General features: G+C 47.5%; 1 protein-coding gene across 3 annotated transcripts in view; it reads left to right on the forward strand.

The window, feature by feature from the left end:
- QRICH2 (glutamine rich 2) overlaps window positions 1-19,701 on the forward strand; it is a 109,228-nt gene that overhangs the window by 8,440 nt on the left and 81,087 nt on the right. For 2 of the 3 annotated variants that reach the window (XM_056549842.1, XM_056549843.1), the window contains exon 2: window positions 5,761-5,859. The exons of the other annotated variant lie outside the window; for it this stretch is intronic. In XM_056549842.1, the coding sequence (XP_056405817.1) occupies window positions 5,761-5,859 (99 nt within the window). The remainder of the gene's footprint in view (window positions 1-5,760; window positions 5,860-19,701) is intronic. 3 annotated transcript variants of the gene reach the window in all.

The raw sequence follows: 19,701 nt of genomic DNA on the forward strand, positions 1-19,701 counted from the left end.
ACAATGCTCCCTGAAATAAAAGCAATAGAAACACAGAATGTGTCGGCAGATAAGAACCATTTGGCCCATTTAGTCTGCCCAATAAATAAGTAATAATGAATCCAAATTTACTGAAAATTACCTGATGAAAATCAGACATGGTTTTTGATTGTGGGTCAACAGAATCGTTCTGTTATGTAAAATAATGTAATTGGCCTGGACAAAAATGATGGGACCTGAACTTAAAGGGGTACTCCGGCGCTAAGACATTTTATCCCCTATCCAAAGGATAGGGGATAAGATGCCTGATTGCGGGGGTCTCGCTACTGGGGAACCCCGGGATCTTTCACGCCGCACCCCGTTACCATCTGCACCCAGAGCATGTTCGCTCCGAGTCAGATGACTGCCGATCACGGGGCCGGAGTATTGTGATGTCAAGGCTCCACCCCCGTGTGACGTCACGCTCCGCCCCCTCAATGCAAGCCTATGGGAGAGGGCGTGACAGCTTTGGATAAGGGATAAGATGTCTTAGCGCCGGACTACCCCTTTAATATTTTGTTGCACAACCTTTTGAGGCATTCACTGGAATCCAGCAATTTCTGTAACTCTCAATGGAGACTTCTGCACTTGTCTCCAGGTATTTTGGCCAACTCCTTATTCCTTATAAGTTACTGCTCCAGCTGTCTCAGATATGAAGGTGTCTTTTCCAAACTGCATGTGCTCCATCCACAGATGTTAAAGGGGTTCTCCACCATAAGGTGATTTTAGTACATACCTGGCAGACAGTAATGGACATGCTTAGGAAGGATCTGCGCTTGTCTTGGGACTAAATGGCTATGTTGTGAAATTACCATAACATTGTGGCTAGCTTTCTGTGAACTTGTATTTCCTGTTTGACTTTTTTTGATGTTTTTTTTTACTACAAATCCCACAATGCCATTCTCCTCCCTCCCACACATCAGCCACCCCACCCATTGAAACATAAGTAAGCTGCATCCATTCAAAGGCCTGTGGTTTTCAATCAGGGTGCCTACAGCTGTTGCATTAGTTGCAGATTGATCTCTCTCCCACCAAGCGATCGCTCCACCCATTGAAGCAGACAGGCTCCCTGTCATCAGCGGACTAGTGATGTCAGGTCTCGGCCGCATTGCAACCTGGGAAAAATCCGAGACAACAGTAATTTTGTATGCTGTTAAAAATAAATATTGGGATGAAAATTACCGTATTTATCGGGGTATACCACGCACCGGCCTATAACACGTAACCTATTTACCCAAATATCCATGGTAAAATGAGGGTGCATGTGTGCGCGTGTATACCCCGATACACCCCCAGGAAAGGCAGGGGGAGAGAGGCCGCCGCTGCCGGCTTCTCTCCCCCTGCCTTTCCTGGGGTCTAGAGCCCTGCTGCCGGCCCTTCTCTCCCCTGGCTATCCGCGCCGCTGCCCATTCTGTCCCCCTGACTATCGGTGTCGGCGCCCCATTGCCGGCGCCGATAGCCAGGGGGAGGGAAGGGGCAGCGGCACCCATTGCCGGCGCCGCTGCCCCGTTGCCTCCCCCCATCCCCGGTTGCATAATTACCTGTTGCCGGGGTCGGGTCCGCGCTGCTTCAGGCCTCCGGTGTGCGTCCCCCTGCGTCGTTGCTATGCACTGCACGGCGCGGCGCGGCGCACTGACGTCATGCAATGGGTGCCGCTGCCCCTTCTCTCCCCCTGGCTGTCGGCGCCGCTTCTCTCCCCCTGGCTATCGGCGCCGGCAATGGGGCGCCGGCAACGATAGTCAGGGGGACAGAATGGGCAGCGGCGCCGATAGCCAGGGGGAGAGAAGGGCCGGCAGCAGGGCTCTAGACCCCAGGAAAGGCAGGGGGAGAGAAGCGGGCAGCGACGGCCTCTCTCTCCCCCTGCCTTTCCTGGGGGTATATCGGCGTATAAAACGCACATAGACTTTAGGCTAAAAATTTTTGCCTAAAAAGTGCGTGTTATACGCCGATAAATACGGTACATAAGAATTGTGAGAAAACCGTCACACACAGGTACAGACACTATATTATGAACTGCACTAACTTTACAGCCCGTGTAGCATAGTCAAATAAAAAAACTAATCATGGAATACCCCTTTGAACCCCTTAAGGACTTAGCCCTTTTTCACCTTAAGGACTCGGACGTTTTTTGCACATCTGACCACTGTCACTTTACACATTAATAACTCTGGAATGCTTTTACTTATCATTCTGATTCCGAGATTGTTTTTTCGTGACATATTCTACTTTAACTTAGTGGTAAAATTTTATGGTAACTTGCATCCTTTCATGGTGAAAAATCCCAAAATTTGATGAAAAAAATGAAAATTTAGCATTTTTCTAACTTTGAAGCTCTCTGCTTATAAGGAAAATGGATATTCAAAATAAAATTTTTTTTGGATCACATATACAATATGTCTACTTTATGTTTGCATCATAACATTTATGAGTTTTTACTTTTGGAAGACACCAGAGGGCTTCAAAGTTCAGCAGCAATTTTCCAATTTTTCACAAAATTTTCAAACTCCCTATCTTTCAGGGATCAGTTCAGTTTTGAAGTGGATTTGAAGGGTCTTCATATTAGAAATACCCCACAAATGACCCCATTATATAAATTGCACCCCCCAAAATATTCAAAATGACATTCAGTAAGTGTTTTAACCCTTTAGGTGTTTCACAGGAATAGCAGCAAAGTGAAGGAGAAAATTCAAAATCTTCATTTTTTTACACTCGCATGTTCTTGTAGACCCAATTTTTGAATTTTTGCAAGGGGTAAAATGGAGAAAATTTTTACTTATATTTGAAACCCAATTTCTCTCGAGTAAGGACATACCTCATATGTCTATGTAAATTGTTCAGCGGGCGCAGTAGAGGGCTCAGAAGGGAAGGAGCGACAAATGGTTTTTGGGGGGCATGTCACCTTTAGGAAGCCCCTATGGTGCCAGAACAGCAAAAAAAAAAAAACACATGGCATACCATTTTGGAAACTAGACCTCTCGGGGAACATAACAAGGGGTAAAGTGAACCTTAATACCCCACAGGTGATTCACGACTTTTGCATATGTAAAAAATAATAATAATAATTTTTACCTAAAATGCTTTGTTTCCCAATAATTTTACATTTTTAAAAAGGGTAATCGCAGAAAATAACTCCCAAAATTTGAAGGCCAATTTCTCCCGATTCAGAAAACACCCCATATGGGGGTGAAAAGTGCTCTGCTGGCGCACTACAGGTCTCAGAAGAGAAGGAGTCACATTTGGCGTTTTGGAAGCAAATTTTGCTCTGGGGGCATGCCGCATTTAGGAAGCCCCTATGGTGCCAGAACAAAAAAACACATGGCATACCATTTTGGAAACTAGACCCCTCGGGGAACATAACAAGGGGTAAAGTGAACCTTATTACCCCACAGGGGTTTCACGACTTTTGCATATGTAAAAAAAATAAAATAAATTTTACCTAAAATGCTTGGTTTCCCAAAAATTTAACATTTTTAAAAAGGGTAATAGCAGAAAATACCCCCCAAAATTTGTAACACAATTTCTCCCGAGTACGGCGATACCCCATATGTGACCCTAAACTGTTGCCCTGAATACGACTGGGCTCCAAAATGAAAGAGCGCCATGCGCATTTGAGGCCTGAATTAGGGACTTGCATAGGGATATTCTACGCCAGTGATTCCCAAACAGGGTGCCTCCAGCTGTTGTAAAACTCCCAGCATGCCTGGACATTCAGTGGCTGTCTGGCAATACTGGAAGTAGTTGTTTTGCAACAGCTGGAGGCTCCGTTCTGGAAACAGTGGCGTACCAGACGTTTTTCATTTTTATTGGGGAGGGGGGCTGTGTAGGGGTAAGTGTATATGTAGTGTTTTTTACTTATTATTTTATTTTGTGTTAGTGTAGTGTACTGTTTTTAGGGTACAGTCGCACGGGCGGGGGTTCACAGTAGTTTCTCGCTGGCAGTTTGAGCTGCGGCAAAAAATTTGCCGCAGCTCAAACTTGCAGCCGGATACTTACTGTAAACCTCTGCCCATGTGAGTGTACCCTGTACATTCACATTGGGGGGGAGAAACATCCAGCTGTTGCAAAACTACAACTCCCAGCATGTACGGTCTATCAGTGCATGCTGGGAGTTGTAGTTTTGCAACAGCTGGAGGCACACTGGTTGTGAAACACTGAGTTTGGTAACAAACTCAGTGTTTTGCAACCAGTGTGCCTTCAGCTGTTGCAAAACTACAACTCCCAGCATGTTTAGAATGCCTCCTTCAGTCTTCCATGTTCGTGACGTCACACCACACCCCCTCCATTCATGTCTATAAGAAGGCGTGTAATGGCTGTGTACTTCTGCTCAACAGCCGTCACACCCCCTCCCATAGACTTGCATTGAGGGAGCGGGGCTATGACATCAAGAGCTCCCGGCGCCGATGCATTGCCGTAGAATGAGATTTGCCATAGAATAAGATGGTCCGCCTCCATCACAGCCTATTGGCTCTCTCTTGTCACGTGACATATTTAAACGTCACGCATCGATGCGCACAGCAGTGTCAGTTTGGCTATCACAGGGAGAGGATCTCCTCTCCCTGTGATAGCTGAAGCTGCACGGAGCTCTCATGGCCTCTGTGGCCCGACAGAAGTTCACACATGTACGCAGCTCATACGGCTGCCTCATATACATTTACTCTATTATTACATCCACAGCGCTATCGGGATCCCTATGCCCGATGGCGCTGTCATCAGTGTGCGTCTCCGCAAGCGCCCCACGCCCGCAGCTCTACTCCCCGTCCCGTTAACGGTCAGGGAGCGGGGAACAGAAAGTAGAGCATCGGGCGCAGGTAAAGTAGTGCTGCGCATGCGCAGCACTACGCGAATAACTTAACCTGCGCCCGATGCTCTACTTTCTGTTCCCCGCTCCCTGAGCGTTAACGGGACGGGGAGTAGAGCTGCGGGCGTGGGGCGCTCGCGGGGATGCACACTGATGACAGCGCCATCGGGCATAGGGATCCCGATAGCGCTGTGGATGTAATAATAGAGTAAATGTATATGAGCCAGCCGTATGAGCTGCGTACATGTGTGAACTTCGTGCGGGCCACAGAGGCCATGAGAGCGCCGTGCAGCTTCAGCTATCACAGGGAGAGGAGATCCTCTCCCTGTGATAGCCAAACTGACACTGCTGTGCGCATCGATGCGTGACGTTTAAATATGTCACGTGACAAGAGTGAGCCAATAGGATGTGATGGAGGCGGACCATCTCATTCTATGGCAACGGCTCCAGCGTTCGGAACTGTTTGTTCCAAACGCTGAGCAGCGGAGTACCCCTTTAAGGATTTAAAAAGATGCAGGTAAGTCAAGCCCGACCTATAATCCTACTATGTTGATCCTGAGATCAGCACTGAGGCAGCCCTTCTATATTGCCTCATAGTAAGGAAAGACCTCCTTTCCTGACTGCAAATCTGGAAATTAAAATCATCTCAGAATCAACATAACAACTTGTCTCATGAATTAACATCACAACATCTTGTGGCAGAGAGTTCCATAGTCTCACTGCTCTTACAGTAAAGAATCCCTGTCTGTGATGATGGTGAAACCTTCTTTCCTCTAGACATAGAGGATGCCCCCTTGTCCTGGTTACCGGCCTAGGTATAAAAAGATCACTAGAAAGATCTTTGTACTGTATAATATATATATTATTCCTTATTATCTATTGGAAAGGTATATTGGTTTTTGGTATTATTATATTGTGCTCATGATGATGTTCCCTTTTTCAAGGCGATGTCAGTGCTGCAGGACCTCATGTCGGAGGTCAATACCCTGAAAGAGTCACACCGTGACGTACAAGACCAGATACAGAAAGAGACTGCAGGGCTGGTGAGTGACACAAAATAACTGCACAGCAGAGGAGACTTGGGAGGGAAAGCTTTTTGCTTGTAGTTATCAGAAATGATTATGGTTGGTTGACTTTTCAGAAGAGCTTACACTGTACTACATACTGCACTGTACACTACAGTCTAAATACATATTAGCATATCTAGTACAGCAGAGAGAATGTATCTGTGTGTACACATATTAAAGGGGTACTCCGCTGCTCATCGTTTGGAACAAACTGTTCCGAAAGCTTGAGCCGGGAGCTCGTGACACCATAGCCCCGCCCCCTCATAACATCACACTCCGCCCGCTCAATGCAAGTCTATGGGAGGGGGCGTGACGGTGAAGTCATGAGGGTCGGGTCTATGACGTCATAATTTAGGGAATTTGAAAATAAGCATTTTTGGTAGCTTGTTCTATCTCATGATATACTATTACATCAAGTGTGGTATTCTGTTAATGCTCAATGATGTAATAATATGTCATGGTGTTAGTTAGGACTCAGGAGCAGCATGTGACATTATACTGTAATGTCTGGAATCAGTAATAACTCTGATCCCGGCCATTTAACATGTAAGATTCTGGAGCCGTGAAAACAGATTTCTTTAACCCCTCAACGACATTGAACGTAAATGTACGTCATGGTGCGGTGGTTCTTAACACACCATGACATACATTTATGACATGAACATGACCGTAAGCACCGGACCAGTGCTTACGTCTTGCGTGGCAGCTTCCGGATGCTATCAGCAGCCAGGGACCTGCCGCTAATGGCGGACATCAGCGATCGCGCCGATGTCTGCCATTAACCCCTCAAATGCTGTGATCAATACAGATCACGGCAGTGCAGCACTTAAAATGGATGATCGGATCGCCCACACGCTGCTGCGGGGATCCGATCATCTGTAATGGCTGCCTCATTCTGTCTCCAGGGGTCTTCTGCTCTGGTCTGAGATCGAGCAGACCAGAGCAGAAGATAGCCAATAACACTGATCAGTGCTATGCCCTGTGCATAGCACTGAACAGTATTGGCAATCAAGTGATTGCTATAAATAGTCCCCTATGGGGACTATTAATGTGTAAAAAAAAAAAAAAAAATAATAATAATAATAATAATAATTAGATTACAAATTAGAAAAATCCCTTCCCCCAATAAAAAGGTAAAACGTCAGTTTTTCCCATCAAAAAGCGTTAAAAAAAAGAAAAAAAAAAGGAATTAACATATTTGGTATTGCCGCGTGCGTAAATGTACAAACAAATAAAATATGTTAATAATCCCGTATGGTGAACGGCGTAAACGTAAAAAAAAAAACAAATCCCAAATTGCTGCTTTTTATCATACCATATTCCAAAAAAATGTATTAAAAGTTTTATATATAGGGGGCGTGGCTTGGCGCTTGCCGGAGATGGCTGCTTGATCAGAGAGCTCCGAGCACTGCAAGCAACTAAAGCGACTTACTGCCCGTTTTAGGAAAGATATTTGCGCCAAACCCACCTATTCCATTGCACGATGGCATCTAGAACTAGAAGGAGAGGAAAAGCGAAACCCAGACTCCGCAAACTCACAGATTTTTACCTCGCGGCTGACCCGGGGGAATTCCAAGATGGCGCGGCCCCGCGCTCTCCTGCTAGTGTGGAGTCAACAGGCTCCCGGAGACATAAAGAGGCGCTACCCTCCTCCCGAGATGACAACCGGAGGAGCGCGTCTGCACCCCCGAGCCCATTACCTGATGTTCGGGAAGGTGGGAGCTCACTTCTCAGCTCCGGAGGTCGCGGCCGTGGACTAAAAGGTACGGGGCTGCCGGCCTCTGCGCCTGCTTCACCACTCTCGGGCAGCCCTGCTAAGCAGAGACAGCGACTACATTCAGAGGACGAACAGCAAGGGGTGGAGGTGAGTGGCTCTGATACTTTCATTGCTGACTGTCTGGCGAGTCATCCCTCCTCTAATGCCCCAGTTACTGAAGTGACTTTAAAGAACATGCTTATGGCTCTCCACCAGTCTATACATGTGGACGTTGCAACCATGCTGTCTCCTGTAAAAAGGGACATAGTGGAGGTACAATCCAGGGTGAATCATATTGAGAACAAAATGGGAGAGCTGGTGTCCTCGCATAATGAGCTGCTGGATGCACACTATGAGGTGGAAGACGAGATACAGCTAATGAGAGCAAAGATGGCGGACCTGGAAGACAGGTCCCGCCGGAACAATATTAAATTCCGGGGTGTACCTGAAAGTATACCACCATCAGCATTGAAGAAGTTCTTGCAGGACTTTATCAAAATGGTCCTTCCACATAGCACTGAGATTGATATGGTGATTGACAGAGCTCATAGGGTCCCGAGACCCAAACACCTCGCGGATGATGTACCAAGAGACGTATTGGCCCGGATCCACTATTTCCATATTAAGGAAGAGCTTATGGCGGCTGCAAGGAAGCCTTTGGATTTATCTGGGGACTTTAGCAAGATTTTATTGTTCACTGATTTGTCTGCAGCAACCCTTCAACAACGGCGCACCTTAGCGCCCATCACTGCAGTGCTCCGGGATCATAAAATTTTGTATCGCTGGGGGTTCCCGGTTCGCCTCCTTATACAGAGAGATAATAGCATGCACGTGGTGCGCAACGTGGAGGAGGGTGCCAACCTTCTCCAGCAGTGGAATTTACCGCAGCCGAGAGATCCGCTCACCACCAAGAAACCTCCTTCAAGAATCGCTGAGGAATGGAAAAGAGTTGGGGCTGCAACTTGAGGGCCTTTTTGTTTAGTCGCAGTGCTGGCCTTTGGTCATAGCGCTGTTCTGGCTCAAGTGAACTATGCTCCCTGTCCAAGACGGTCTTATCTGTTTTTCTCAACAGGTTTTCCCGGTTTTTCCTTTTTTTGATGGCACATACCTGCCGTTGTTTTCTGTTATTTTTTGTTCTGTTCTAGGTGGACTGCTTTACTCCAGCATGGATCCTGAGATGTGTCTTTCTGTATGGTATTCCTTATGCTCTTCGTATCTAGCGTTACTGGGTATTTACTATGGTAATCTGTTTTTCATCCATTAATGTTAACGGGCTTAATAGCCCACAAAAGAGAAATTATTTGTGGAATGAAGCCAAGCAGTTAAAGAGTGATGTATTGTGTGTGCAGGAGACGCATTTAATCAAGAAAGATGCACATAGACTGTGTAATAGGTTTTACCCTCACATATTTCAGGCACATGCTAACAGTAAAACCAGAGGGGTGATGATTGCTATTAAGCATACTATTGCATTTCAACTTAAAGAGGTAGTAACAGATTCGCAAGGTAGATATGTTATAGTAATAGGTTATTTCAATAATGTTCTCTACACATTGGCCTCAGTGTATGCCCCTAACAGGGGTCAGGAGAGGTTCCTACGCAAAGTACTATCTAGAATTGACAGAATTCGCCAAGGAAGAGTTATTCTCTGCGAAGACATTAATGCAGTGGTGGACAGGGAATGGGACTGCACTGGGGGGTCACATCTTAGGCCCTCTAATATAAAAGACGTATTATTGTCCTCAGACCTGCATGATGTGTGGAGGGCGCACCATCCCTCTGAAAAAGATTTTACTTTTCACTCAGCGGCCCATAATAGCTATGCTAGGCTCGACATGTTTCTGGTGGACAGGAGTGTGTTGCTCGACGCTATGTCATCGTCCATAGAATTAATTAAGTGGTCTGATCATGCTGCTATTGCTCTGACCCTAAAAGAGAGTGACAGGCTCCCGCTAACATATTTGTGGAGGGCTAATTAATATATAATAAACCATCCGGTTTTCTCTAAAGTAGTTGGCAGGGACCTGGAGGAGTACTTCCGGGTTCATGATAACTCGCAGACTAACATGTTCTCTGTGTGGAATGCCCACAAGGCATTTATACGAGGGACTTTCATCAAGCTAGGTGCCCAACTTAAGAAGACCCGAAGGGTGGAGATTACTAATTTGTTGGATGACATACATAGATGTGAGGTCCTTAATAAAACTTCCCCGTCTGAATTGCTGGCAAGTAACCTTAAGGATCTGAGGCGCACTCTTAGAGAGCGATTATTTGTAGACTATGAAAGGAAAGCCAGGAAAATGAAAGCGACCTTTTATGCCTGTTCTGACAGGGCTGGGAAACTATTAGCGTCACGCATTAAAGCTAAACAGCTTAAATCCACTATTCCATTCCTATGGGATAGTGATAAAAAAGGAAAACTGGTAGACCCTAAAGCAATAGCAAATAGGTTTCAAAAATTCTATGCGTCTTTATACAACTTGGCTTCTGATGGATCCACACCTCAGCCTTCTGACGATACCATTAATGCGTTTTTAACATCTGTTAACTTGCCGAAGCTTACATCCACCCAACTTAATAGTCTAAATGAGCCCATCATGTTGATGGAACTTGATAATGTGTTACGTTCCCTCCCATCTGGTAAATCACCAGGACCAGATGGGCTTACCAACGAATACTTTAAGAAATTTGCCCCTATTCTGCGTGCTCCTATGTTATCTTTTTTTAGATTAGCGATAATGTCCGAGTCCTTTCCAGAAGAAAACCAGAGGGCTCTTATTGTAACTCTTCCTAAAGCTGGGAAGGAGCCGGACATCCCCCAAAACTTTAGGCCCATTTCTTTGCTAAACTGTGATGCCAAGATATATGCCAAATTAATAGCTAAACGTTTGGCTGTTATATTGCCTAGTCTAATCAACCAAGACCAAACAGGGTTTGTTGTAGGACGCCAGTCGTCTGATAACTCCCGGAGGGTACTTAATCTAATACAATATGCTAATCACTATACCTTGCCGGCTGTCATGGTAGCATTAGACGCCGAAAAGGCGTTCGATCGCCTTCACTGGGAATATGCCTTCGCAGTCCTGGGTAAACTAGGGTTTCAGGGCGATATAGTTAAGGCCATTAGAGCACTTTACTCACACCCTTCTGCCCAAGTCTTCACTAATGGGACCCTATCTGACCCTTTTCGCCTGTCCAACGGGACCCGACAGGGATGCCCTTTGTCCCCCTTACTTTTTATAATCTCTTTAGAACCGTTGGCACAGGCGATGAGGGAGGCAGATACCATAACTGGCATCAAGGTGGGACATGTAGACCATGTAGTCTCATTATATGCGGACGATCTCATCTTGTCCCTGCCAACCCTGCGGTGTCCCTTCCGGCTGCGCTGTCACTATTACATAAATTTGGTCTTACCTCTTATTATAAGCTAAATGAACTAAAATCCCAAGTCCTACCTCTAAACTTACCCCCTCAGTTATTAATGGATTTAAAGCTCCGTTATCCTCTGGACTGGCAACAACATCATATCAAATATTTAGGGATCTCCCTAACCTCCCATGCACGCTCACTATACTTAACTAACTATGTCCCGTATTTCAAAGTCCTGGAGAGTGACTTACAATCCATTGGCAAAGTAGAAATCTCATGGCTAGGCAGAATAGCTGCATTTAAAATGTCAGTTCTCCCTAAGTTGCTATATCTATTCCGCACTTTACCCATCAAGCCTCCTCTATCCTTTTTCACCACGGTGCGTACTCTAATATCGTCTTTCATATGGGCCAATAAGAAGCCACGAACTCCGTATTGTTACGCCGAGCGCTCCGGGTCCCCGCTCCTCCCCGGAGCGCTCGCTACACCTTCCTCACTGCAGCGCTCCGGTCGGTTCCACGGACCCGGGGCGCTGCGATACTGTCTCCGGCCGGGATGCGATCCGCGATGCGGGTAACGCCCGCTCGCGATGCGCACCCCGGCTCCCGTACCTGACCCGCTCTCCGTCAGTTCTGTCCCGGCGCGCGCGGCCCCGCTCCCTAGGGCGCGCGCGCGCCGGGTCTTTGCGATTTAAAGGGCCACTGCGCCGCTGATTGGCGCAGTGGTTCCAATTAGTGTTTGCACCTGTGCACTTCCCTATATCACCTCACTTCCCCTGCACTCCCTTGCCGGATCTTGTTGCCATCGTGCCAGTGAAAGCGTTTCCTTGTGTGTTCCTAGCCTGTGTTCCAGACCTCCTGCCGTTGCCCCTGACTACGATCCTTGCTGCCTGCCCCGACCTTCTGCTACGTCCGACCTTGCTTCTGTCTACTCCCTTGTACCGCGCCTATCTTCAGCAGCCAGAGAGGTTGAGCCGTTGCTAGGGGATACGACCTGGTCACTACCGCCGCAGCAAGACCATCCCGCTTTGCGGCGGGCTCTGGTGAAAACCAGTAGTGACTTAGAACCGATCCTCTAGCACGGTCCACGCCAATCCCTCTCTGGCACAGAGGATCCACTACCTGCCAGCCGGCATCGTGACAGTAGATCCGGCCATGGATCCCGCTGAAGTTCCTCTGCCAGTTGTCGCTGACCTCACCACGGTGGTCGCCCAGCAGTCACAGCAGATAGCGCAACAAGGCCAACAGCTGTCTCAACTGACTGTTATGCTACAACAGTTACTACCACAGCTCCAGCAATCATCTCCTCCGCCAGCTCCTGCACCTCCTCCGCAGCGAGTGGCCGCTTCTGGACTACGACTATCCTTGCCGGATAAATTTGATGGGGACTCAAAGTTTTGCCGTGGCTTTCTTTCCCAATGTTCTTTACACTTGGAGATGATGTCGGACCAGTTCCCCACTGAAAGGTCTAAGGTGGCTTTCGTAGTCAGCCTGCTGTCTGGAAAAGCCCTGGCTTGGGCCACACCGCTCTGGGACCGCAATGACCCCGTCACTGCCTCTGTACACTCCTTCTTCTCGGAAATTCGAAGTGTCTTTGAGGAACCTGCCCGAGCCTCTTCTGCTGAGACTGCCCTGTTGAACCTGGTCCAGGGTAATTCTTCCGTTGGCGAGTATGCCGTACAATTCCGTACTCTTGCTTCTGAATTATCCTGGAATAATGAGGCACTCTGCGCGACCTTTAAAAAAGGCCTATCCAGCAACATTAAAGATGTTCTGGCCGCACGAGAAATCCCTGCTAATCTACATGAACTCATTCACCTTGCCACTCGCATTGACATGCGTTTTTCCGAAAGGCGTCAGGAGCTCCGCCAGGATATGGACTCTGTTCGCACGAGGCGTTTCTTCTCCCCGGCTCCTCTCTCCTCTGGTCCCCTGCAATCTGTTCCTGTGCCTCCCGCCGTGGAGGCTATGCAGGTCGACCGGTCTCGCCTGACACCTCAAGAGAGGACACGACGCCGCATGGAGAATCTCTGCCTGTACTGTGCTAGTACCGAACACTTCCTGAAGGATTGTCCTATCCGTCCTCCCCGCCTGGAAAGACGTACGCTGACTCCGCACAAAGCTGAGACAGTCCTTGATGTCTACTCTGCTTCTCCACGTCTTACTGTGCCTGTGCGGATGTCTGCCTCTGCCTTCTCCTTCTCTGCTGTGGCCTTCTTGGACTCTGGATCTGCAGGAAATTTTATTTTGGCCTCTCTCGTCAACAGGTTCAACATCCCGGTGACCAGTCTCGCCAGACCCCTCTACATCAATTGTGTAAACAATGAAAGATTGGACTGTACTATACGTTTCCGCACGGAGCCCCTTCTAATGTGCATCGGATCTCATCACGAGAGGATTGAACTTTTGGTCCTCCCCAATTGCACTTCTGAAATTCTCCTTGGACTTCCCTGGCTTCAACTCCATTCCCCAACCCTGGATTGGTCCACTGGGGAGATCAAGAGTTGGGGGCCCTCTTGTTCCAAGGACTGCCTAAAACCGGTTCCCAGTAACCCTTGCCGTGACTCTGTAGTTCCTCCTGTAACCGGTCTCCCTAAGGCCTATATGGACTTTGCGGACGTTTTTTGCAAAAAACAAGCTGAGACTCTACCTCCTCACAGGCCTTATGATTGTCCCATTGACCTCCTCCCGGGCACTGCTCCACCCCGGGGCAGAATCTATCCTCTGTCCGTCCCAGAGACTCTTGCCATGTCTGAATACGTCCAGGAAAATTTAAAAAAGGGCTTTATCCGTAAATCCTCCTCTCCTGCCGGAGCCGGATTTTTCTTTGTGTCCAAAAAAGATGGCTCTCTACGTCCTTGCATTGACTACCGCGGTCTTAATAAAATCACGGTTAAGAACCGCTACCCCCTACCCCTCATCTCTGAACTCTTTGATCGTCTCCAAGGTGCCCATATTTTTACCAAACTGGACTTAAGAGGTGCTTATAATCTCATCCGCATCAGAGAGGGGGATGAATGGAAAACGGCATTTAACACCAGAGATGGACACTTTGAGTATCTGGTCATGCCCTTTGGCCTGTGCAACGCCCCTGCCGTCTTCCAAGACTTTGTTAATGAAATTTTTCGTGATCTCCTATACTCCTGTGTTGTTGTATATCTGGACGATATCCTGATTTTTTCTGCCAATCTAGAAGAACACCGCCAGCATGTCCGTATGGTTCTTCAGAGACTTCGTGACAATCAACTCTATGCCAAAATAGAGAAATGTCTGTTTGAATGCCAATCTCTTCCTTTTCTAGGATACTTGGTCTCTGGCCAGGGACTACAAATGGACCCAGATAAACTCTCTGCCGTCTTAGATTGGCCACGCCCCTCCGGACTCCGTGCCATCCAACGTTTTTTGGGATTCGCCAATTATTACAGGCAGTTTATTCCACATTTTTCTACCATTGTGGCTCCTATTGTGGCTTTAACCAAAAAAAATGCCGATCCCAAGTCTTGGCCTCCTCAAGCGGAAGACGCCTTTAAACGACTCAAGTCTGCCTTTTCTTCGGCTCCCGTGCTCTCCAGACCTGACCCATCTAAACCCTTCCTATTGGAGGTTGATGCCTCCTCAGTGGGAGCTGGAGCTGTCCTTCTACAAAAAAACTCTTCCGGGCATGCTGTTACTTGTGGCTTTTTTTCTAGGACCTTCTCTCCGGCGGAGAGGAACTACTCCATCGGGGATCGAGAGCTTCTAGCCATTAAATTAGCACTTGAGGAATGGAGGCATCTGCTGGAGGGATCAAGATTTCCAGTTATTATTTACACCGATCACAAGAACCTCTCCTACCTCCAGTCTGCCCAACGGCTGAATCCTCGTCAGGCCAGGTGGTCTCTGTTCTTTGCCCGATTTAATTTTGAAATTCACTTTCGGCCTGCTGATAAGAACATTAGGGCCGATGCTCTCTCTCGTTCCTCAGATGCTTCTGAAATTGAACCCTCTCCTCAACACATCATTCCTCCTGACTGCCTGATTTCCACTTCTCCAGCCTCCATCAGGCAAACTCCTCCAGGAAAGACCTTTGTTTCTCCACGCCAACGCCTTGGAATCCTCAAATGGGGACACTCCTCCCATCTCGCAGGTCATGCGGGCATCAAGAAATCTGTGCAACTCATCTCTCGCTTCTATTGGTGGCCGACTCTAGAGACTGATGTGGTGGACTTTGTGCGAGCCTGCACTATCTGTGCCCGGGATAAGACTCCTCGCCAGAAGCCCGCTGGTTTTCTTCATCCTCTACCTGTCCCCGAACAACCTTGGTCTCTGATTGGTATGGATTTTATTACTGACTTACCCCCATCCCATGGCAACACTGTTATTTGGGTGGTCGTTGATCGATTCTCCAAAATGGCACATTTCATCCCTCTTCCTGGTCTTCCTTCAGCGCCTCAGTTGGCTAAACAATTTTTTGTACACATTTTTCGTCTTCACGGGTTGCCTACACAGATCGTCTCGGATAGAGGCGTCCAATTTGTGTCTAAATTCTGGAGGGCTCTCTGTAAACAACTCAAGATTAAATTAAATTTTTCTTCTGCATACCATCCTCAATCCAATGGACAAGTAGAGAGAATTAACCAGATCTTGGGTGACTATTTACGACATTTTGTTTCCTCCCGCCAGGATGACTGGGCAGATCTTCTACCTTGGGCCGAATTCTCGTATAATTTCAGAATCTCTGAATCTTCCTCCAAATCTCCGTTTTTCGTGGTGTACGGCCGTCACCCTCTTCCCCCCCTCCCTACCCCCTTGCCCTCTGGTCTGCCCGCTGTGGATGAAATTTCTCGTGATCTTTCCATCATATGGAGAGAGACCCAAAATTCTCTCTTACAGGCTTCTTCACGCATGAAGAGATTCGCGGATAAGAAAAGAAGAGCTCCTCCCATTTTTTCCCCTGGAGACAAGGTATGGCTCTCCGCTAAATATGTCCGCTTCCGTGTCCCTAGCTATAAGTTGGGACCACGCTATCTTGGTCCTTTCAAGATTTTGCGCCAGATTAATCCTGTCTCTTACAAACTTCTTCTTCCTCCTTCTCTTCGTATTCCTAATGCCTTTCACGTTTCTCTTCTTAAACCACTTATTATTAACCGTTTCTCTCCCAAATCTGTTCCCCCCACTCCTGTCTCCGGCTCCTCGGACATCTTCTCCGTCAAAGAAATTTTAGCTTCTAAAAAGGTCAGAGGGAAAACCTTCTTTTTAGTGGATTGGGAGGGTTGTGGTCCAGAAGAGAGGTCCTGGGAACCTGAGGACAATATCCTGGACAAAAGTCTGATCCTCAGGTTCTCAGGCCCCAAGAAGAGGGGGAGACCCAAGGGGGGGGGTACTGTTACGCCGAGCGCTCCGGGTCCCCGCTCCTCCCCGGAGCGCTCGCTACACCTTCCTCACTGCAGCGCTCCGGTCGGTTCCACGGACCCGGGGCGCTGCGATACTGTCTCCGGCCGGGATGCGATCCGCGATGCGGGTAACGCCCGCTCGCGATGCGCACCCCGGCTCCCGTACCTGACCCGCTCTCCGTCAGTTCTGTCCCGGCGCGCGCGGCCCCGCTCCCTAGGGCGCGCGCGCGCCGGGTCTTTGCGATTTAAAGGGCCACTGCGCCGCTGATTGGCGCAGTGGTTCCAATTAGTGTTTGCACCTGTGCACTTCCCTATATCACCTCACTTCCCCTGCACTCCCTTGCCGGATCTTGTTGCCATCGTGCCAGTGAAAGCGTTTCCTTGTGTGTTCCTAGCCTGTGTTCCAGACCTCCTGCCGTTGCCCCTGACTACGATCCTTGCTGCCTGCCCCGACCTTCTGCTACGTCCGACCTTGCTTCTGTCTACTCCCTTGTACCGCGCCTATCTTCAGCAGCCAGAGAGGTTGAGCCGTTGCTAGGGGATACGACCTGGTCACTACCGCCGCAGCAAGACCATCCCGCTTTGCGGCGGGCTCTGGTGAAAACCAGTAGTGACTTAGAACCGATCCTCTAGCACGGTCCACGCCAATCCCTCTCTGGCACAGAGGATCCACTACCTGCCAGCCGGCATCGTGACACGTATTGCGTGGCTACTAAACACGGGAAGATGGGGGGTTTGGGGATCCCTGACATACGCAGATACCATACAGCTACGATAATTTCCCTATTGAGACCATGTTGGGAAAGGAGAACTGATGTTCACTGGGTACAAATTGAGTGCTTCTTGGCGTCTATACACGACCCCCACAGTATAATATTTCTACACGCCTGGCGAGTTCCCACCTCGCCTAGGACATCTTTGTTTACAACTGCAGCTCAACAATGTTACGCCTACGCACAACAGATTAGGACCGACACGTCATTTACTGGGAATAAAATGGCCCCATTCTCTATACTTTCCTTGGTGGTGGAAGATCTTGATGTGAGGAAATGGGTAGATAGGGGTATACTTCGAGTGTCAGACCTATATGAGAATGACCAGTTGTTACAATATTCAGATCTGCAAGCTAAATTTGGCCTCCCTACTCAACTAATATTCCCATATCTACGTATTAAAAGCTTTTTAGTTGAAGCATGCCGCATTGTTCCGCCAATGAGCCTTGGTTTGATGGAATATTTCTCTAAACAACTTAAAGGGCTCAAACCCTTGTACGAGGACTTGTCCTCTAGTGGCCCACTGGAGAAGACACCGTATATGAGGGCGTGGGATTTGGAGTTGAACCTGGAGCTGCCTGTTGAGAAGTGGAATGGGGCATTTAAACTGGTCCAAAAGTCCTTAAAAGCTGTCTCCCATCTAGAAGCAGTAGTCAAAACACATCTTAGGTGGTACTACACCCCTGCTAGACTCCATGTTATGTACCCCTTGAGCTCAGATAGGTGTTGGAGGGATTGTTCTCAGAGAGGCACTCTATTGCATGTGTTATGGGCGTGCCCGAAACTTGCCCAATACTGGAAAGAGGTAGGGAGTTTGTTGAGTGACATATTAGGGGAACCTGTCCAACTTACCCCTCAGACAGCTTAATTACTAATTGACATGCAAGACTTCCCTCCCTTTGTGAGAGTACTTTTCTGTAAAATTCTGGTTTTGGCAAAGATCTTAATTACTCGTAACTGGAGAAACACAGCCCCCCCCAGGGTGGAAGATCTTGTGACTATGATTACGCATGTCTGCACCTTGGAGGAGGTCTGGGCGACAGGCCAGGGTAATTTTCCTGCCCATAGGGTGACATGGGAAGCGTGGATTGTCTTTACATCTAGGGGTGGGCCAGCGTAAACCATCACGGCTCTACAGGTGGGATTGTTGGTCTCTTCAGCTCTGCTCCCCCCCCCCCTCCCCTTATCGGGGTAGGGGGAGATACTAGCTGGCAGATAGAGGGGTGCTGACTGTCCGGGGGATTTCAACAGATGGAGTAGGGGGTTAATTGATTAATTAATTAATTGGTGACACTCAATGCTTCACCGCTATATAGTGTTTAAAGTTTGGAAAGGCCAGAAGGGTATTAAACTGTAGCTACAGATTCCAGAAGAAAGTCACATCTATAGTGTAACGAGTTTACAGACAAGATTTTCCATTACTTATCTGATATGTTTGAACACCACCTTTAATGTTACTAGTTCTGTTATGTTTCTTTTACTGGCTTACTTGACCATGTGTTTCGAGGAGCAGCCACTCCCTCCGTGGTTGGGCAGACGTGTCAAACCGAGTGTATGCTGACATCGAAGCGGGAGGTAGTGGCGGAATGCAGCCTTCTTGGCTTTTTGGTCACTGGCTTTTCTTTAATCTGTATTAAGCTTTATATGTTGTATTATGTCATACAATGCTCCTTATTGTTATGTACAAACTCTAATAAAAACCTTTGAAACGTAAAAGTTTTATATACGCAAATGTGGTATCAATAAAAAAAAGTACAGATCACGCCACAAAAAATGAACCCTCATGCTGCCGCTTATACGAAAAAATGAAAAAGTTATAGGTCATCAAAATAGAGGGGTTTTAAACGTTCTAATTTGCTTTAAAAGTTTGAGGTTTTTTTAAGCGGTACAATAATAGAAAAGTATGTAATCATGGGTATCATTTAAATTGTATTGACCCACAGAATAAAGAAAACAGCTCATTTTTACCGTAAATTGTACGGCGTGAAAACAAAACCTTGCAAAATTTGCAAAATTCTGTTTTTCTTTTCAATTTTGCCACACAAATTGTATTTTTTTGGTTGCACCATACATGTTATGGTAAAATGAGTCATGTCATCACAAAGGACAATTGGTCACGCAAAAGACAAGCCCTCATACTCATCTGTAGAGGAAAATATAAAAGAGTTATGACTTTTAGAAGACGAGGAAGTAAAAACGAAAATGCAAAAATAAAATTGGTCCGGTCCTTAAAGGGGTACTCCGGGGAAGTTAATAAAAATAAAAATGCCCAAAGCCACCACAATACCTGTTCTGTGTCCCCTGTAGTTATTCATGTGGTTTTGGCAGCTGCTGTGGCCTCTGTTGGCCAATTGCTTTCACTATCTGTATGCATGTTCACACTGCAGCTCACACATTGTACAGGTCTTATCATCCTTCCTCCAGCAATAAATCATATTCTGCTTCGAATGGCAGCAGTAAGTGATAAGATCTACAGCAATCTTCACTCAGCTTCTCTCAAAGCACACAGAGAGGAGAGGGGAGCTGTGGCTGTGAAGCCAGGAATC

Source organism: Hyla sarda, chromosome 13 (genome assembly GCF_029499605.1).
Source record: "Hyla sarda isolate aHylSar1 chromosome 13, aHylSar1.hap1, whole genome shotgun sequence".
NCBI classification, from domain to species: domain Eukaryota; kingdom Metazoa; phylum Chordata; class Amphibia; order Anura; family Hylidae; genus Hyla; species Hyla sarda.